The 22,068-nt window shown below is 39.3% G+C and overlaps 1 protein-coding gene and 1 long non-coding RNA gene across 2 annotated transcripts; both read left to right on the top strand.

Annotated features, from left to right (window-relative positions):
* Nucleotides 1-3,758: 3,758 nt before the first annotated feature.
* On the top strand, nucleotides 3,759-5,164 carry LOC145428788 (uncharacterized). The gene is made up of 2 exons (XR_013909110.1): nucleotides 3,759-3,991; nucleotides 4,778-5,164. It is a non-coding gene; the product is annotated as an uncharacterized LOC145428788 (long non-coding RNA).
* A 7,330-nt stretch (nucleotides 5,165-12,494) lies between these two features.
* pfkmb (phosphofructokinase, muscle b) lies at nucleotides 12,495-21,284 on the top strand. The gene is made up of 22 exons (XM_026168075.2): nucleotides 12,495-12,784; nucleotides 15,002-15,075; nucleotides 15,592-15,669; nucleotides 15,945-16,134; nucleotides 16,353-16,518; nucleotides 16,607-16,651; nucleotides 17,072-17,180; nucleotides 17,272-17,367; nucleotides 17,451-17,543; nucleotides 17,632-17,757; nucleotides 17,939-18,003; nucleotides 18,101-18,164; nucleotides 18,288-18,434; nucleotides 18,579-18,649; nucleotides 18,763-18,850; nucleotides 19,706-19,858; nucleotides 19,959-20,123; nucleotides 20,223-20,284; nucleotides 20,370-20,481; nucleotides 20,583-20,682; nucleotides 20,789-20,894; nucleotides 21,023-21,284. The coding sequence occupies exons 1-22, from the start codon at nucleotides 12,700-12,702 to the stop codon at nucleotides 21,162-21,164; spliced, it is 2,337 nt and encodes a 778-aa protein (XP_026023860.1). The 5' UTR covers nucleotides 12,495-12,699; the 3' UTR covers nucleotides 21,165-21,284.
* The last annotated feature ends 784 nt before the right edge of the window (nucleotides 21,285-22,068 follow it).

Below are 22,068 nucleotides of genomic sequence, written 5' to 3' on the forward strand. Positions count from 1 at the left end.
CCATGGAATACAGTTTTCGAAAACCAGACATTTTCTTTTGTTTTGTTTTTCAGTTGCGAGTAACATTTGTTATCATGTTCTTTATGTTGTTTCTTGTCATCTTTTAGGAAATATATTGCTGATATCATGAAAAAAATAATACATTTCATCTAATTTAATTTAATTAAACTTTTGGTCTTAAAATGGTTAAATAATTTAAAGAAATAACAAATTTGCATTAAATCAGTAATTGTTGCAAACAAGCAAAGGAATAGTTCATACAGAGGATGGTTACAAAATTGCCTAGTAAGAGCAAGAAATAATGTGAAGTTATCAAAAACTACAATATATGTTCAATGTATAAAAACATGTTAAAAAAAATTGCATGTGTTAAGTGTGTGTCAGAGAGTGATGGATGATTATATTTCTGATAAAGAGGAACACATTACTCTCTTGAAGACAATGGTGTTGTTACTCTTTCCGCATTTTGAGTTGAATAGTTTCCAAGTTTGCTAGTGGTGATGTTCAGCTGTGTCAGCTTGATATGGTTAAAGGGAAATTGGTTTCTAAAATTGACAGATAAGTTCATTTAAATATTTCCTCATAAACTGACTTTATGCATATATATTTATCCAATTTAATCTATATGTCAACACAGACACATCTGAACATTATCACATTTTAAAGAAAATGCACATAATTACATATTTGTCGACTGGGACTGATTTATGTACGTTTTCTTTTCTTTATTTGTGGGGGTTTTTTTCCAAGTTAAGATTTATTCATTTAGGTTGATCAGTTATGGTTTAGTTGTGCCAGCATGTCGACATGCAGAGAAAAAAGCGGCCAAACGTTATAAATGAAGTGCACATACACATGTTAAAACACACACACACACACACACACACACTGCTTGGACCTAGGCCTGCGACTATGACAAGCCCTGCTGTCTGCTTCGGTCCTCTCCCAGGCTTTGGGAGAGGATGGGGAGGAATGCTAAAGAAACCAGGAGAAGCCAAGCATACAGTTTTGCTGTGGGGGTAGAGGGAGGCAGAGTGAGGGAGGAGGGATGGATGCTGCTCACCACACCACACAACTCTCTTTCTCCATCTCCCTTCCTCTCCTAGCATCCTTTCAGTCTGCAGAGACCCCATGTGTGTCAGCCAAGCAGTGGAGCATTCCTTCTGTCTATTTTACCTATTTTTGTTGTTTCTCCTGCTGTCTTTCTCGCGCTCCTCTTTTCCACTTTCCTCCTTTATGTTTTCTTTTGTTTTTACATTTTGCTGCTTTTAAACATGTTTTTCAGCAGAGGTGTTACAGACAAAAACATAAACTCTCAAGCTTACAGTGTTATGCACACTGAGATTAAAAGAGAGCCAAACTGGAGGAGGTGTAACAGAGAACAAGAGTTATACGATGAACTCTAGATTCTTTGAAATTCCAGATTAAATAAAATAGAAATCACTAAAATTGAGAAGAAGGAATGGGTGGTCGTAGCGAGGCAGCTCTAGCCAGTTTGGGTCTGTCGATTTGTTTCCTGTTAAACTTCTCCACAGCAGGTGTCAGCTGAAGAAGGAGACTTGGAGGCGGAGACATTGAGGAAGAAGGCAATTATTGTTGGGGAGCGTTTTGTTTTGTTTGTGGAAGCAGCATTGTGTGGCCTTCTGCTAATGAGGCCCAGCAAGCTTGTTAATAATGAATTGGGGGAAAAAGGTGACACAGAGTGTGTGTGTGTGTGTGTGTGTGTGTGTGTGTGTGTGTGTGTGTGTGTGTGTGTGTGTGTGTGTGTGTGTGTGTGTGTGTGTGTGTTTGGTGAGGTCATCTCACCAGAGGGTGTTGACATTCTCTCTGATAGGCCCCTAGGATGAATATGGTGTCACAGCACTGTTTGATATTGATCTGGTCTCACTCTCTCACACGCACACACACACACACACACACACACACACATACACATTCTAACTGGTTTACTTCTATCAAAAACAAATTTGTTTGCCGTACTTTTCCAATATTTGAATTTTAAAAAGAATAAACTACTGTAATACATACTTTCATTTCATTTCATTTATTTGTTTCACACATGGTTCAACAGTATTTCATTTCTTACTGACAAACCCTCGTTCCCATTAATATAACACTGCACCCATGAGTGAAAAGGAGCAGGACGAAGAATAAATTCTTATTAGCACCTGACCCCTATCTGAATTGCAAATAAATTTACAAGTGGGCACCTACAACCCCAAAAGCACTCTAACATTTATCTACACTTATCAATGCAAAATGTAACAACAAAACAACATAATCAACAGTATACAATACCAATAGATGGCTGCCTTTGTGTGATCCTGGCAAACTGATGCTTAAAATAAACTTTCCTTTTACAGTCCCCACTACCTGAACACAATACAAATAAACTTCGAACTTTGGAGGTAATGTATTATTTTTTGCCTTGAACATGATTAATTATGTTTGTAATGTCACTAAATCTTCTAATTTCAACAATTTTATAAACAGATTATTTGTATGTTCTCTATATTTAACATTATGAACCATTCGTACCACTTTCTTCTGTAACAAGTATAGAGGTTTTATATTACTCGCATATGTATTTCCGCAAACTTCAGCACAATAACTGAGATAGGGGGAAATTAGTGCGAAATATAGAATACGCATTGTCTAATAATCTAGTATGTCTCTAACATTAACTGGAATATAAATATTTTTAACCATCTTTTTTGAGATTTCTGTACTTTCTCTACTTTGTTTAATAATTGCCCAAAAGTTCTCAATACATGTCGACATGTGTGAATTTCTTTAGGATAATTTTGTCTGAAATCAAACACAGCAAGTTGTGAGTGTCACACTGTAAATGGCTTCATATTAGTAACTTGTCTCCTTGCAACACAAAAAAGTTTTTTTCCTCATAAAAAGTCAATTTCAACTCACATAATGGCAGTACTGGGAATAAAATAAGAAATAAAATAAGAGTAGAAAACACTGGGCTCAAATTTCAGGCTCATGTGTAGCCCTCTGTCCTACTGATGACATATTATGTGAAATTATTTAACAATAAATTAATGTTAGAGCTGGTGATAGATTTCATTACTGGGTTGATTTGTAGAGCTGCAACTTTTTTTCCTACAAAATAAAACTAATCAAAGTGCAATCAGTGTGTCAGTAAAACCAGCAGGTTACATCACTACTGGTTCTCTCCATGCCTTCATCCATCAGGCATTGTACTGTTAATTTTACAGTGTTTTACAATATTGTTTAGTTGTGACTACTAAAGTTGTTTGTTGGTCTTGCTCATCCCATCAGTATGGTGACCTTTCAGCATGAGAGCCGTGCAGCATTCCACACTCATTGTTTTCACTCCTCTTGAAGCTGTACTTGTTAGTTTAAATTAAAAGCGCCAGAACCTAGAAGGTAAGAAGGGACAAGCAGACATAACTATCAAATGGGCCTTCACACGTTACATGGGATGTATATATTTGCCATCTTTAGTTACATTTTACACATTATAAAAGTTCCAAAATATGTTTAGTTCACAGTTCTGTGTTGTGAGCCAAAGCCTAACTTTATTTATGCTGTATACATTTAACAAATGAATCCAATTTTAGATCAGAAAGGTGAGTGTTTGAAAGAAAAATCAGTCTGGAATTGTGTTATTTTGTCAGCTGTCTATAGCTTTCCTCTTCATGTTGGTGGTTTACTCAGGTTACAGTGATGAGCACAAAAATCTGATCTTATATGAGAGGCGACCACCACAGTAAAAGTGCAGACTGTTCCATGCTTACCTTTGCTCAGCGTGTGTGGGTTTGTGTGAGCATGTGTGTGTACTTCGCCTCGATGGGTGTGTCTTTGCCAAGTACAAGGAGTGAGAGAGAGAATTATTGCTCCCCTCACTTTGGTGTCCAAACGAAGCCCCTTGGATTCTTCCAAACTAACACCTCCCCGAGGAGAGAGGATCAGACAGTCTGCAAGAGGAATGAATCTCTGCGTGTTTCTGTGTGTGGGTATCAATACGTGTGAGTGTGTGTGTGTGTGTGTTTGCGTGCATGTGACCAGCAGCTGTGTTAGAAGGTTTAGGTTAGCATGGACCACAGACCGCTGACAGCTTCTCCTCTGTTACATTTCCTTGCCTTTCTCTGCACTTTGCTCTCTTTTGTCGTTTTCCATCTTCATTGTGAATACAGCCTGATCCTTCCATTTCTCCTTTTAGTCTTTCAGTGTACCATCTGACTGTTAATAGCCTCTGTCAACACTAGCAGTCTTTTCTCTGACTATCTGCCTGCTTTTTTCCCCCTTACCTCTAAAAGGTGAATGTTTTCAGCATCCTGCTTTTGTCTATATGGCTGTCTGTTTTTGACACTCTCTTCTGTTGCTTTAGAAGCCCTTTCTCTCTTCCTCTCAGCACCACTGAGACAGTGACCAAAAATATACAGTCTTATTTAACTTGCATGGTTCTTGCTTCCCTCCAGCCATTTAGCTTTTCTCTCGTCTCGTGTCTCCTTTCATTTCTTTCTTTTACTCGTTTGTATCAAACAGGCTGGAGGAGGACGTGAGGTGCATTGAGTTAATTTATTTGTCTCTTCCTATCATCTTCTTCACCCATCTTCTGTAGATCAAACTCTATAGGCAAATACTTTAGACATATTTAAGTGTGAATTTGCTTTTGCCATGCTCTCTAATGTAGGGTATGTGCATGATGTGACTACATAGTTTGGTGTTGCCTTTCTGAACAGCTTCACACATTTTGGAGGTTTGTTATTCTCGTTCTTTCTTACCATCTCACCAGCCTGTCCCCCTGGGGTGAGGCAGAGGAGAGCCCAGAACACCACAGCAGACCTTGTCTATTTCCATCCCCCTTTCCCGGTCGCTTCCTGACGACACAGGCGGCCTCCTGGTACCATGGCTGACCCCTTCAGTCAACTCTCTTCAGCCAGACTGACAGCTGTCAATCAAATGTCTGGGCTGCGTTGTGACATGCAGAGGCATTGATAGACAGCGGCTATGTTTGTTAGTGTGTATTTGTGTTTATACTCATCAGCAATGTGTGTCCTTAATATCAAAGTTGTCCAAATTCATTGATTAAAAAGCTGATGTGAGGTTCATTCATGGAGCTTTTATAGATTTAACATTTTGAAAAATTTTGTCGAAATAAAAGTTTTGTCCTTTCTTTTCATTGCTCTCCAATGTACAGCGATAAAAGACAAAGAAGTGCTTTACTGGACTGGTTGTATTTAATCAATATACTAATGACTAAACAGGCAGAGAGGTGGAATTAAGCTCAGTAGCTTTGTTCATTTTAAAAGCGCCTCCTGTGTTGTGTTATTGAGTAAGGCAGAAATTTCCAGACGGTTAAAGGTTTTGAAGCTGTTGTTGGAGCTCTGAAGATTTCTCATCTCGCCTCTTTTTGTTTGTGTGGGAGCAACAGACATTTCCATTGTTTATCTGCATTATTATTCTCCACTGGCACCTAAACCACTAATGGCACAGCGTTCAGATCAAACGGCTCTGTTTATGGCAACCAGGTCGGATCTCTAGTCATAATCAGAGCAAACAAAGTGAAGACTGTAGACTGAACTGTATCAGACAGTGTGGGTCAAGGGCAAGAAATCATCTGTACCTTCAGATATTAAAAGTATCTAGTTTGGATTTAAAGTTTTTACTTTACACAACACCAACTGAATGTTATCTCTATAAATTATCAGATACCGCTGACTGAAGGTAAAATGAAGAAGCACTGAGATCTTTTACTTGAGTACAATTTTAAAAATGCTCATAAAAAATAAGGCATTTGTGAAATAGTGAAACTCAGCTTTTTAGTGTTCTGAAAATCACATGCATATAGATATACAGCGAATCATAATTTTAGGCCCATTATGTATGTAGCATTTCAATGGTATCAAGCTATGGCTAATATTTGGCAGTTTAAACTATATCACATTTTTCATTTGCAAGACATGAATAGGTGGAAAATTAGCCATTCAGCGGTGGACTTGCCAGGGTTTGGTATCATTGTCCTACTGCAAAAGTGTTCATGAGCTTCAGCGTATAAACTGATGATCAGACATTCTCCTTCAGGATTTTGTGGTAGAGAGCAGAACTCATTATTCCATTAATCACAGCAAGCAATCCGGGTCCCCAGACCCAGTGGTAACATTTTTCAGACGGAATGAAATTTAAAAACTGCACTGTATTTACTCAGGTCATCTTTGTCTACTATTACCATTTGTTTGATGATCTGAAGTACACAAAAAACAATTAAAAAAAAAACTTTTTCCCAGCAATTTAGGTACCTAATATCAAAAAGAAACACCAATTAACCCCATAAACCCAAAAACCTTCAAGTAGTAGAAAATTGCATCAAATCTAACTTCAGTTGACACAGTAAAGCTACTGAGGTGCAAGTCATTGTGACATAGTGCAGCAAAAATGTTTCAGTTCATTTAGGTTTGCTGCATGGACGTGTCATGTCTCACAGTGCTCAGAAGTGAGATGACCTAAAACAATGTTCTTAAGTGGGAACCACCCAGGCATGAATATATGCAAAGTGAACTGGTATCTTAAGATTTTTTCAAAAAGTAAAAGCATTTAGTTAAATAATACTTTGTTATCATTGTGTAATGTTGTTATGTGTTCTCAAAAACAATGTTCCTTGGTAAATCAACAAATTCAGCTGGCTTAACAATTCATTATTACACGTAATGAAAATCTTATTAGCTGAGGGCAGTACAATTAAGACTGTGATTTATATAACTGCAAATTAACATATCAATAAGCCTTATAGGAAATGTCTCATTAATTAGTCATCCCTTAATTGGCCCTGAATGCCATTAGTGTGCTGTGTGTGTTAACCATGCGTTCATTAATAACATTACTGCGGGACACGGATCTGCACGGCCAAGCTAAGTTTAACTGTTGTCTCTTCAGCTGTTGCTGTGTGTGTGTGTTTGTGTGTCTGAGAATGGTATGACACCCGTGGCCGTGCTGATGCGGGCTGGTTTTTCTTTGACCGATGGTGCCTGGCATTGGGAGGGAGGAGGGGTGGGGTGCTGGAAGGTGCGGTGGGAATGAGGAAGGGGTTTGAACCTCCCACTGGTGCTGATGAAGACGAATGAGCTAACAAGACATGACGGAATTGCTTTTGCAAAGAGGGGGGCTGAATGCTGTGTAGTCATAGTGTTAAGGGCGGCTAACGGGGCAGGTTGATTTATTGTTCCTGCAGCAGATAGCCACCATTTTGCCCCCTCCTTTCCCTACTTATTCAGCAAGACCCCTCGGTCTTTAATTACAGCCCCCAGCTTCCTTCATTCTCTCATCCATGTCCTTATTAGAAGAGTCATACCACACATCATACATCCATGCTAGCAGAGGACAACTGTGTATGAGACAAAGCCTGAAGGGGAAAGGCTGAAGCCCAAAATGTCATCGCTACATTGAGTTTGCATTCCATTACTTTCTCATGGTCAGGAAAACAGGGAAGAAATACAGGAATGGGAGAGAGTAATGAAACAAGGGAACTGAAGGTCAAAACTAGAAGAAAAAAACACAGAATGGATAAAATTGAGGAGAGGGGGAAATGGAGTGATTAAGATATGTACATAATGGGAATGAGGGGATTGTGGATAACAAATGCAGAAATAGAGCAATCCTCAGAGAGAGGAGGAGGGGTAAATACATGTTAAATGGTGTTGGAGGTCTGAGAATAAGGTGGAACCTGGTGGCCCAACCTGATGAATTCATAAAACCCCCATGGAAAAAGGAGGAGGAGAGGATAACATGCAGAAAAAAGGAGGAAAGTGGGAGCTGCTATCTCAACAACAACAAAAAGGCTGAACCAAGAGCAAAATACACACTTCTTTCCTTTCTGGTTAATTACAGTTTAGTCTGTTTTAGCCTGAATGTGAAAAATCTGGATACATAACATAAGACTCCTCTGCACCAACAAGTGGATAAATAGCTGTGCAGGTCTACATTAGCAATTCTCTGCAGCAAAAAGGCAGGAGAGAAGAGGAGTGAGGTACGGAGGGTGTGGGGGGGCAGCTCACCCCACAAAATTTATCACCACATGGCTTTTCACTCTCTGAAATATCAGCCTATTAAAACATTCATTGAGCTGATTAAACTGCAATAAAATCTAACAAAATTTCCACTGACACTTTCAGTGCATGATTCATTCGGCTAAAGCTTTGCGTGTGCTTCTCCAGTGCTCATAAACAGAGCGATGGGAAAGGTCTGATGCTGCCGCCATCTCTTGGCTGACTGTGAGTTTAAGCAAGGATCTGTCAGGGGTTTTTTTTCCCCTTTATTTAAAGATCAGGGAGAGCAATAGCGTACAGGATTTATGTTGAAAGGGAGCAAAGTGCTGACCTCAAAATGGCCTTTTGCTTCACTATCTATTTTTCATTCTGATTAATTTTTACCACAGTGGTTTTAACTTCATGCAATGCCAGGTCTAGAGTCTACAAAATACTTCTAGGACAATCTAGGACAATATACTCGTCCTAGATTGACTTAAGGTAATAAAACACACCAATGAGAAGAGTTTCTCTGGTTCAGTATGGGCCTTTGAGGGCCTGACACAATGTTAATCATGTTCATTCACAAACAGCAAATGCAACGACTCTGTTTCACCATATCTGACAAAAATGTAAACATTTTCTTTTATTTGTGACCCTTTGGTATGCAAAAACGTCAGTTTTACCTGTAACTACTAAACATGTAACCTGTAGTTAAAACATTTAATGTAGTAGTGCAGAAATTTAAAAACTTAATCTAAATTACTATGGAAAAGTCAATCTATGAAAAAATGTTTAAAAAAATGATTCTTTATGTCTACATAGATAGATAGATAGATAGATAGATAATCACAGTCTTAATCACAACATAAATTACAGAATATTACAGACAACTGGATAATTAGAGATGGTGAGGGATCAGATTGCAGGGATATCCAGTCCACATATCACTGCATTAGCTGAGATGGAAGTGTTTTGTGTTGAACTGGTCTTGTATTGATCCATCTGGTTTATTACAGCCAGTGTGAGTGTTAACAGTGTCAGGAAGACAGGAGCAGGGATTACCTGGAAATGGTGCTATTGATTGGGGTTCGCCTCAGGAGAGAGCTGCATGTCACTCAAACCACCAGGGGCACACAATTTTTCGAAAGATGGTGCACAAAGCTGCCTTTTGTCCACAGTGATGTATCTGCTTTAGAGGTCATTTTACTGAAGGAAAGGTGTTTTCTTAAAGGGGCTGCTGTGAGTCGTGACCTTCACAGATGACATGAGTTGATGAATCACAACAATAGAAAACCATTTAACTTAAAGCTCTTTTTTAAACTATCATGATGCATGAGCTTGTCTGGTTGTGTATGTGCGCCCAAAGTCTTAATCTGTTCCTATGACACAGAATTAGACTTTGAGACCTTGAAAGGTTTTTTTTAGAAAAAGGTGAGGACGTGGTGTTACAGTTAAGATTTGGTTTAATGTTAGGTTACGTCAAACATTTAGGTATGCTGCTGAGATTATGGGTTGAGGTGTCCATTATATTAGTGGGGGTCCTCAAAAATATACTGTAGCTGTGTGTATAATGCATGTTATTTGTCAGTCTGCCTGTGCTTCAATGCTGTAATCTTAACCTGTGTTGGTATGAGAGCCACTCCAGTGTCATTGTCACGTGGCTGCATAGCTTGCTGGCTGCAAAGTCAGCCATCGATTTAAAAAACACTGACCCCATTTAACATGACACCACTGTTATAATGTCATACTGTACCAACAGAGAGACATTAAACCAGTTTGTCAGCTCTTTAAATAAATTTGACAAAGTTATAATGAACTGAACTACAGAACACATCGTCTGGCGAGTTCAACTCTGCGGCATACGGCAATTTTAAAGGTACAGACAGTTGTTTTTTGAGGTTATTTAATCGGAAAAAAGAATAATTCTATTTTTTTATTAGTTTGTAATTAAATCTTCCAACAAACTGATGCATCCTCATAAACTTAGAATTAATCTATCAAAATTACATAGGAGGGGGCGCCATTTGTGGAAGCTCCACCACCTTAGATATTGTGGCCAAGATGAACATTTTTATTCTGCCTAGTCATGTTTTATGTATGTGGCTAGAGATCAGCCGACATATGTAGTACACCAAAGGCAAAGGAGAAGAGAATTTTTAGGCATTTGCATGACATGGATGAAAATTTTAATTCATGTCTGCACCTTCAAACTCAAGATATGAAGGACTAAACCTATGTTTTATCATTGGCGAAGAGTCTCCTTCACCAAATAAGTGAACACATGAAGGGAAGAGAAAATCTGGATAAACGTCAGACCCTTCCTCCTCAGCTCACGCCTCATCTCTTCAACTGAAGTCAGAGCTCGAGTACACATAAAGTTGTATAAGCATGCTTACTTGTTTCAGAAATTGTCACAATTGCTAATTGTCAGCAGATCAGACATGAATTTTAACCCTGGTCCTTTGTCTTCTTCAGGGCTTCTTTGCAGTAGCCAGTGTGCACATTTGGGGCAGTGTGGATCATGATGCCACTTGGCTTTGTACTGGAATTGTGTGTAGTAGTATTGGAGCAATTTTAATAGCTTATATGTCCTTATTTCCTAACCTAATATTCACCAGGACTGGTGGATTTTTTAAAATTTTGTTTCATTAATTGATTTGCATTTAGTACATATTTATATAATTAATAAAATTGCTTGTAACTGTGCTTTTACTGGACATTTTTGACTTCAGTATTTGTATAAATTTTATAGTTGTAACCCCTCTTACGGTGCAAACTACAGGCAACTACAGGTGGCATTTTGCTAGGAACCAAAGCAATTGCAAAGAGGATTTTTGGTACAATAATGTGTACCTCTTTGCAACCAATTTCACCTAACAACTGACTGGTCTCTAGGCCTGAGTGACTGGGGCCAAAAACATCCTAAACATCTTCTGACTATTTTAGCACTTTACCAATTCCCTTTTGTTTTTGAAGCCTAAACCCACTGTCTCACTCGTTAACACAAACCAAAACATGATCTTAATATATCCACCCAGCCGTCTGACTGCTGCAGACACTTGCAATTTGTATCTGATTACCCAACATGCTTAAACGATGAAGCTCACTACTCCACAATGAAGAAGTGATATCAAAGCTATTAATACAGATCAGAATGGTTTCAAAGGAACAGAGGTACTGGGAGGATGTGGCACTCAGGGCTCCTCATTGCTCTGTGGCTTCTTTGTGCCACCCTGTTGGCCTGCTTGCTCCTCTGGCTAAGAAAGAAGTGCCAAGGTAAAATTTGTTCCTTTGTGTGTTTTGGTATGGGCCCGTATGGTCTATGTTTCACTCTGTGTTTTATTCAAATGGCAGTATGAGACCGGTTGACTGGTTGAATTTGTTTTCAGGAACTTTTGACATGTTGTTTTTATTTTTATTTTGGTAAATTGTCATACCTTACTGGGTAGTAAATACAGAAAAATGACACGGTTTGACATATTCAGTTAGGATGACTGCATTTTCACAGTAATGGGGGAAAGGAGGGGAGGGGTTCCTGTGAGGTTTACAGATAGCAGCTCCTGCGTCTATTTAAAGTCAGCTTCAACAAGCTAACTGCAACAGACCAAACTGTTGCAGTTAGCTTGTTGTCATATTGATCCTTACTTTTCATATATAATCAATTCACACATGCATCGATATCAAAAATTGACATCCCACACATTGGTTTGTTTAACTATTATTTGTGTGTTAAATATTGAGTTTCATCTAGCTTTGTTTTGTCTCATTTTTCATCTAACACATAGCAATATAGTTAATTCAACATTAATTTAGGAGACCAAAAATAATGTATTTCGTTCTGCCGTGCTGGTTCCTCAATTAATTCAGCTTCTTCAGGTGTGATTCATCAAACATTTTTAAAAACTGCAAAAACCCTCTGGACTCATACACAAACAAGCCTGTACCCACATCTGTTGGAGGTGTAATACTGTGCTGCATGTAATTACTCATCTGATTCATAACTGTGCATGTCAACAGGGGACTAACAAGGTATAATGTGTGTGCAGGTGAAAGAAAAAAATGGGCACAGTTTTGTGGTGCAGAAGATTTGTACATTTTCTTGCATACAAACAATACAAACAAGTGTAAATTGCTGTGTGAATTACAGGCTTTGTGAGCAGTAGTCATCTATATGGAATACCCTGAGGTCTTGTTGGTTCAGCACTGAATTGGACTTATTGACTGGCTGAACTGAGAGGAGACTTTTTTCTTATTATAAACAAAATAAACAAAATAACACCCAGCACCGCCAGCATTGATCTGTGCAGCGTTCCTCTGACTTGGCATGAGAGTACAACCTTGCCATGCTCCTATTCAGTGGCGGTGGGCATTGTTAGATTGGCTGTACTGTGGCCCAATGGCCTTACGGGACACCATGGGGGCAAACCATATTTTGAGGAAGGGGGGTTGGTAGAGCATGTGTGTGTGTGTGTGTGTGTGTGCGTGTGTGTGTGTCTAAATGCGTAAGCACAACTATGTGTGCCTCGAATGTCTGCCAACATGATAGTTGGGCTGTGCACTTTTGCAACTGTTACTACCTTCCATAACAGGCAGGCTGACTTAGAGGCTCCTTGTACTGTACACAGTACAGCAGGGTGGCAGGGATTTCTGCACTCAAGGTCTCTTTCTCCCAGTCAGCTTCAGCTCCAGGACCATGGCACAACAGAGTCCTACCGACCCCACAAAGATGGGAGTGGGTCGGGCAATTGCCGTGCTTACCTCCGGAGGCGATGCCCAGGGTAAGTAGATGGTCTCCGGGGAGCATGGTGTGCCCAGGCAGTATTGCTGTTGTTTTGTTTCAGCAGGTGGCAGATTTGACTGGTGAAAATCAGCACTTAGGGACTCATCAGCAGTGACAATACAGTCAAGAATTTAAGTCTTGTCTTTGAAACTGTTCTTGGTTGTCAAAGACAAATAATAAACATAATGAATACAAACTGTGCATATATAACAATGAATTAGACTTAACACTGTAAATCAGTTTTAGCTAAAGTGCTAAGAATGGCCCAGACAAACTTCACTGCCATGTTTAATCACCACAGCAGCTCTGTTTTAATATCGACTGTAACTACTCGCAAATTTTTACTCACTGATCATATTTAATGATTTTCCTTCTAAAGAGTTAAACTACTGAGCTATCCACTCTTATGGATAACTTATGTAAAAGGGCAGCATGAAGGACTTCACCCAGACGTGGTAGAACTACAGACAGAGATAGATGCTCCCCTGACCTTTAACTTGATGAGGAATATCTCCACTGTGACCTTTGGGAGGTGTGTCAGTGACCCCACACAATCCTGTAGTGTAAGCATGTGAGGCAGTGAGCTATTCAAATGATTCCTTTTTTTTCCATCTCAAATGTATAAGATCCTTGAACAGAGTGCAAAACTGGATATCTCTAACCTTTCTTTATTTTCCTAAAATACCTAAAATACATAATCCTCATTAGAACTTGTATGTCATTTACCAAGTTTCTTCCTCCTCTTCTTCCACCTTTCTCTGTAGAACTGTATCTGTTATGGGGGCTAATTTTAGAGGCGTGACCTTTCTGTCATGTGTTTGTAAAGGGGGGAGATAGAGTGGGAGTGCAGTCCAATTCTTCCTTACTCTCCTCTCCTTTTTTACACCGTAAGTGGAGATGCTCTTGACACCCTTAAAGTTAATTTTCCATATCTTGTCCTTTAAACAACCCCTTCAAAAGAGCAGACACAGGCCCAGTTTCCTTTCCAGCAGTTTACCGCTATCAGCTCTCTTGTGGTTCTTGATGCTCCCATTTGGTGTTTATCAGCTGATGAAGCATGTTAATATGAAGTCTAAAAAAAGAACTGTCATTATACTTGCAGAGATTAGTTGTGCTAAATCAATGCAGATTATTATCAAAGAAAATGGTGCCTTGGAAAGAGTAAATAGCCTACTCGAGTTACCCCACTAACTTAGAGACAACCAGACAGACTTTGATGTAAAACTAAAAATAATGCAAGCGAGGGTGGAATATTCTTTAGTGATCCCCACGAGGCTGAGGTGTAAAAATCGGTTGTGAAAATATGCTAATCCAGTTATCATAAATTTTTAAGAAGGGCATCATTTTGAACTTTTAACTGTATTTTCATGCATTTTACAGCTTTTCCTATCAATAAAGACCTCTCTTATGGCCATTTACATACCACCATAATAGATAAACAAATGACATAAACCTTCCCTTTTTTCACTCCTATTCTCATTTCTGTTTTTAACAATGTGTCCAGTAATAAAAGAATAGAATATTTTTGTTAATAAATATAAACTCGTATTTGATAATTGCAGGACAGCCTGCAGAATGAGCTACCAGAACCTTTTCTGTCATTTTACACAATTTTATTTCTAACAATTTATGCCCAAAGAGTTGTGGCGACTTTGTTATGCAGAAAACTGGGATATATTGTTGTAATTGACTTTGCATTGCTTTTTCTCATACTAAATTATTCTAAAGATTAAATGTGCAGTTAAACATCTCTGTACTGATAGAAAAAGGTGTTTCATTGATCTAACTTACCCGAGATCGAAGTGGACCGTATGACCCCCATATTGTAAAAGGAGTGTGACATCCCTGCCATAGGTATAGAAAATCTGTAGGATTAGGAGTGGTGGATATTCATGCATGTAGCATGTGGGGGCCAGCTCCACGTGTAACCCAGCACCTTAGCCAAAGGCAATCACAGGAGAATTGCTCCTGTGTGTTTTTGATGGCAGTGGGAGTACAAGGAGAACAAGAAACCTCTGCGCAAAAGACCTTTAGCACAGGTTTGAACCCAGAACCCTCTGGCTGTGGGCAATGGTACAAAACTTTAAACCACTCAGACTTTAAATCATTAGACATACATATGTTAGGCAGGAAGTTGCTGAAGTGCCGCATCTATCCCAAAAATTTAAACCAAACTTTTGTGCTGTCATAAGTTTCCTATACATTATTCCTGCAGGTATGAACGCAGCTGTGAGGGCCGTAGTCCGAGTGGGAATTTACACTGGAGCCAAGGTCTTCTTTGTGCATGAGGTAAATTCTGCTTTTAACTTCATTTGGTTTCTTCAGATTAATCATTGTAAACACAGATTCAAGAGCTCCAGGTGGTATGTTCAGTTTCGGCATGATGTTTGTGCAACAAACCAAAATTACCATACCTAATATTGCAGGTATGAATGCAAGAGTGAATGAATAGTGGCATTGTAAAGCGCTTTGGGTGCCTTGAAAAGCGCTGTATAAATCCAATCCATTATTATTATTATTACCATACCTAATATTGTTATTCAGTTAATACTACCGTTAACAGTAAATATATAATAAAATAAAAAGTCTATGCTTGTTATTTTTCTTTTTAAAATTTAAAAATATTATTTGATTCTATATGGCATATATTCCACTGCCTAATATCCCCACCATAATAATAAAATCAACTGACGGAGTAGAGTAGCTGACTATATAATCACTAAGATTCCCGTGTTATTAAGCCCAAAGCTTTATCCAAGATATGACCCTTTTCACTGAGGTGATATTGTTCTTGTTTGTTAACAGGGTTACCAGGGTCTAGTAGATGGAGGAGACAATATCCGCCCTGCTACGTGGGAGAGTGTGTCAATGATGCTGCAGCTGGTGAGAACACACAAGGATGCAAAAACTGCTGGGTTTTCATTTTTGTTTGTTTTATTGTTTTTTATGTTAAAAAATGGTCACAGACTAACTTTTTGCTACACTCTAAAGCAGTAGATCAAACTAGCAGCTAAATATCAGCATTTTTAAATTGCAATACTAAATAGAAATGAAACATTTGTGCTTAGATTTTGTATAATTGCAGCTGCCATTCTCCTTATTATCCTCTTTGTGATTCTTGTCGGGGTCTGAAACCCTTCTTCATTGCCTGACGTCAGGGTGGGACTGTGATCGGCAGTGCCCGCTGTCAGGACTTCCGAACCAAGGAGGGTCGCACAAAGGCTGCTTGTAACTTAGTCAAGCTGGGCATCACCAACCTGTGTGTGATTGGAGGTGATGGCAGCTTGACGGGTGCAAACCAATTCAGAACAGAGTGGAGCGAGCTGCTGGCAGACCTTGTTAAAGCCGGTGAGAAACACAGAATTCACTTTTCTTAGCGACACAATAAACTCATGTTGTTATGAAACATCCATCGTTTTCTAAACTACTTGTCCAGTTCAGGGTTGCCTATGCCTGGCGCCGATTCTGGATCACCAGCCAATCACAGGGCTAGTTATGGAACGTGGCAAGGTGCATTTTACTGCTGTTAGCCTATTTGTCAAGTGTTTTGTCATTTTGGTCCTCAGGTAAGATCACGGCAATTGAGGCCAAGTCCGCTTCCCACCTTAATATTGTTGGCATGGTGGGCTCCATTGACAATGACTTCTGTGGAACTGACATGACCATCGGCACTGATTCTGCCCTGCATCGCATCATAGAGATCGTGGATGCCATCACCACCACCGCACAGAGGTATGCCCAGAGGCATTCGCATTTTTAAATGTGAACAAAGGAGACAACTGATTTCAGAACTCCTGACCCAAAATCTGTTATTGTGCAGTCACCAGAGGACCTTCATCCTGGAGGTAATGGGCAGGCACTGTGGGTAAGTACAGCTTGTGTGAGTGTTTTGTGCGCGTCAGTGCAAGTGTCAGTTCAGTAGTCACAAAGCTGTAATTACATTATCTCTGTGGAACCACAGAATATGGCACTGACACCAAAATAGATGGAAATGGAGGTGATGAGTTGTGTGTGATATATGTGTGTTCAAGTTATGTCATCCCAGTTTCTTTAAAAACAATCCACAAATTCTTGATATCATCTCTAAAATTGAGGACGATGTTTTGTTTTGTTTTGTTTTATCTTATGTTTACTTGGTCACATTCCTTTATCGTGTTTGTTATTATCATTATTCTAGGAATTAGTTTTACAACAAAAATCTCATTTTAATATGTACCAATATTAGCGTTAGATATTTTAAAGTTTTAGAAAAAATATTACTTGGTTTAGTTTGTTTGGTTTCCAGTTACCTGGCTTTGGTGACAGCTCTAGCCTGTGGTGCTGACTGGGTGTTCATCCCAGAGATGCCCCCAGATGATGGATGGGAGGAGCATCTGTTCAGAAGACTAACAGAGGTGGATTTCACATTCATGTTCACTTTGGCTTCATTACAGTCCATACATGAAAAGTGAATTGCGATACTGTGTTTTACTCTGTCCCTCTTAGCAAAGAGGCCGTGGCACCCGCTTGAATATTATCATTGTTGCAGAGGGAGCGATGGACCGCCAAGGTAAACCAATCACCTGTGATCATGTCAAACAGGTCAGTATTGGCAGTACTCCAGAATACCACGTTAAGCTCAACTATAGTTAGAAGGACTGCTCATAAATCATCTGTCTGTGCAGCTGGTATCAAAGAAACTAGGTTTTGACACGCGCACAACCATCTTGGGCCACGTGCAGAGAGGAGGGACTCCCTCTGCCTTTGATAGAATCCTGGTAATGTCTCAGTAAGATCTTCACAATGAATCACCGGCTGGTATTGTTTTCTTTATAAAGTTAACTGTGTAAAGAAAATGTGTTTCAGGCAAGCAGAATGGGAGTGGAATCAGTTATGGCTCTACTGGAGGCCACACCAGAGACTCCTGCTTGTGTGGTCAGCTTGTCGGGAAACATGGCTGTCAGACTTCCGCTCATGGAGTGTGTGCAAGTGGTGAGTTAAGATCCTAAGCACACAAAAAGTCAGATTTCGACACACGGGATCTTCTAAGTATCCAATATGGAATATATAACATGTATGAGATACTGTAGGCAAGCTATAATTGGCTTTGGGGTTGATATTTTAGAATATCTGACCCAGATTTTTGTTTTCCTTCCACCTTCACCTATATCAGACTAAAGATGTCACAACAGCCATGGCTGAGGGGCGGTATGATGATGCGGTGAAGCTCAGGGGAAAGTGAGACATGTACTTTTGTGTTGCTAATACGAAATGCTCATGTGCTGCAATAATTTTTCAATGTCCATATTTTTTTTGTTCTAATTTCTGGCAACAGGAGTTTTGAGAACAACTGGAACACTTACAAGATGCTGGCTCATGTCCGCCCCCCAGAGGCAAAGGTTTGAAACTGCCGTGCTACCGAATAAATTGTCTTTCAGTCATTAAGCCTCATTGAAAAACGATATCTCTCTGTAAATATTTTTAATAAAAATCAAATATCTCTGTAAATATTTCTTTGCCAGAGTAATATCAACATCGCCATACTGAATGTGGGAGCTCCGTGTTCTGGAATGAATGCTGCAGTCCGTTCAGCTGTCAGAACTGGACTCCTCCAGGGCCACCAGATGTTGGCTGTGCATGATGGCTTCGATGGCTTGGCCCATGGAATTGTAATCTAATTGCATGCAAAAAATAATAATTAAATAAATAAGCCAGACCAGGGACCGTTTACTGTTTAAGCATTTAAACAGCTGTTTACCATAACTGTGCACAGCCATGACATACGATAGAGCACATGCTCTGTGACTCCACAGATTGAGCCCATTGGCTGGTCTGGAGTGGCAGGATGGACTGGAAAGGGGGGCTCCTTCCTGGGCACAAAGAGGTGAGAGGTGACAAGTGCAGTAATGAGAGTGCGTGTTACAAGTCTTACATCTCCATAACTTTTATCTTAGGGAGATTTAATCTGTTATCATGTGGCTTTCTTCTGTTCTGAAGATCCCTGCCTCAGGAGTTCATGGAGAAGATCAGTCTGAGCATCACTAAGTTCAACATTCATGCTGTGATCATTATCGGAGGCTTTGAGGTGAGCAGCATTAGACTGTGATAATGCCACAGGTAGATCGGTATTCACACCATAACCTACATATTTTAGGTTTGAGCAGGGATAAAGAGTAAATGCAGGTATTATTATTATTATTATTATTCATTAAGTAGTTTTATTTAAAAGGGACCATGTACAGTATTAGCATAAACGTTGCCATTCAATACATTGTATCACAGTAAGCTTAAGTTGATTTCTTTTATAATTTAAAAATATTAATACACAAAACAGTACATTTAGGAAAACAAACAAACAATGTATTTGATGCAGCATTTCACATCTCTTTAACACAGTAATAACGTATTTAACATGTGTTTACATTTGCACCCATGAGGGAGTGTCCAATTCCCACTTGGAGAATGACAAAACACAAAGTCCAAAGCTAGAACCAGCTGTGCCATAGGTCAGCTACCCTCTCTATTTTTAACTTTCACAGTTAAAAATAGAACCCAGACCTCTTACAGTGTAGGTTGCCTTCAGACTGCAGCATGTAGTAGGCTCTGGCCTACACAGAAAATCAGGAAAATGTGACAGCTGAGCTTGTAGTGTAGAGCATCTGTGCACTAGAGTGGAAGCACAACCCAGTACATGCACCTCCAATTAACCCAAAACAAGCACAGAAACAGGTTTACAGCAATTGCAAAACATACACACACACGCACGCACACACACACAAAAAACCAACCCTCGGTCAGTGCCAGTTACCCACAACAAATGTGGAGGTGAGTTTCTGTGTGGATGAAACCAGTCTACTCTGTTTCCGTATCTTCCTGCCACATTGAGAGCACATAAACAAGAACGACAGACACTCATTCTTTTACTGTTTTCTCCTCATAGGCATTTTTGGGAGGTCTGCAGTTGGTGCAAGCTAGAGAGAAATATGAGGAGCTGTGTATCCCACTCGTTGTTGTTCCCGCTACTGTGTCCAACAATGTTCCTGGATCCGACTTCAGCATTGGTGCTGACACTGCCCTCAACACCATAACTATGGTAAAGCTCTTATTTGGCACACTCTTAAGCACAACAAAACAACAAAGCATCAAAGTCCTATGCAGCACATTGTTCTCTTCTCATGTGTCTGCATTTGTAGACGTGCGACAGGATCAAGCAATCTGCTGCTGGAACCAAGAGAAGAGTATTCATTATAGAGACTATGGGAGGATACTGCGGCTATCTGGCAACCACGGCTGGTTTAGCAGGTGGAGCTGATGCAGCCTACATTTATGAAGAGCCTTTCAACATTCATGACTTAGAGGTTTGTCTGTCTCGTTATGAGAATCACTGATGGATATGTGGATATTTTTAAACACAGGTTTCTTATTCTTGACTTCAAAAAAAAATAATTAATTTGTAGCTAAATGTGGAACATCTGGTGGAGAAGATGAAGACTACAGTGAAGAGAGGACTCATTCTGAGGTTTGAGGGAATTATCAACATTATTACATTTATAGGGTTCACCACTGGAGGTCATATCTTATCTGTTATTCTACTTTTGTTTTAGAAATGAGAAGTGCAATGCAAACTACACCACTGACTTTATCTTCAACCTGTACTCAGAGGAGGGTAAGGGCGTGTTTGACTGCAGGAAGAACGTCCTTGGGCATATGCAGCAGGTGAACTGCTTAATGAAGATCTTCTTGTTTTTTTGTTTCCAAGATCATTATTTGACACCCAGTTCAATATTATGCATTAAAGGAAACCTGTATGTTATCAGGGTGGAACCCCTAGTCCTTTTGACAGGAATTTTGGCACAAAGATGGGGATGAAGTCTGTCCTGTGGTTGACTGACAAGCTGAAGGAATGCTACAGACATGGTGAGATTTTAGTATACCTCAGAAAGCAAAATGTTGTATTGACTTGCTGACCATCGATGTTCCCTGTGCTAATGCCACTTGTGCTGTTTAAACCTTAAACCTCAAGGTCGCATCTTCGCCAACTCTCAGGATTCAGCCTGCGTGTTGGGCATGAGGAAGAGAGCTTTGGTTTTTCAGCCTCTGGCAGAACTGTCAGAACAGACTGACTTTGAGTGAGACCGCATTTCTATTCTTTTCTGCTATCTAGTGCGCTGAAATAACTAAATGCAACTTCAGAAAGAATGTTTTACATATTTACTCAATAATTTGATCTCTTGATTTCATTGATTTCCCTCTGCAGTCATCGTATTCCAAAGACTCAGTGGTGGCTAAAGCTGAGGCCCATCTTGAAAATCCTGGCCAAGTACAAGGTCAGCCTGGACATCTCTGAAAAGACTGCAATGGAGCATGTCATCAAGAAGAGGGGCTTAGTTAATCAGTAGTTCAGCTGTAGGCTTATTTATAAGGCATGGGCACATGACCTGACTGTCTTCTTTGAAAGCACTTTGTAAACCATGTTTAAGGAGAGTGCAATATAAATAAAGCTATTAATTTTAAAAAAATTGTCTCACAGTGGACTCCTTCACCAAATCCCAAGGTGATCACTTTCCTTCATTGCTTATCTCACTGCTGCTGCTGCTGTGCAAAAAAGGTTTTTGTCTATTTTATGCACCCAAATATAATGCCTGTCACTTTATTTCAATCTAAAGTTTATATAAAATACAGCTTTTCAGTTATCTGTAACTGTTTCCCTTTATATGAGAGCTGTCCAATATTACATCAGATTTCTTCTACTCTTTTAACCACATTTTAGACTCAAAATGTGCTCTGAAATACCATTGTCACTGTGCATTGTTATTAATTAATAATTAATTATTATTAATAATTATGATAATTAAGTACAACATGGCACTAATACCTTTAACATATAAATGAAATAATGAGCTATCTTTGATTTATATGGGCTGAAAATAGATTGTGATTGACTGTTTCATTTGAAACATGTAAATATAAATAAAAGAGCAACAGAAAACAAAGTAAAAATCAAAACAAAATTAAGTCACCATGAATAACTCCATATGCCACACTCCTTACTAGACATTAAATGTCTAGTAAGGAGTAGGATGAAATACTATTTACACCCCCATGGCGTTATTTAATAGTTTACAAACATGTGTTCCTCAATTTAATATATAATACGACAATGGACATGTATAATTATTTACAAGCATAAAGTTTAATTACTGCTTGTAATATTTTTCTTAATTTAAGATTTTGACAATGAGTTCTCAGTGTGATTTCTGCATTTTTCCGGCTAATGTACGATTTATATGCAGTGAGACTCAA

Source organism: Astatotilapia calliptera, chromosome 5 (genome assembly GCF_964374335.1).
Source record: "Astatotilapia calliptera chromosome 5, fAstCal68.1, whole genome shotgun sequence".
In the NCBI taxonomy this organism is placed as follows: domain Eukaryota; kingdom Metazoa; phylum Chordata; class Actinopteri; order Cichliformes; family Cichlidae; genus Astatotilapia; species Astatotilapia calliptera.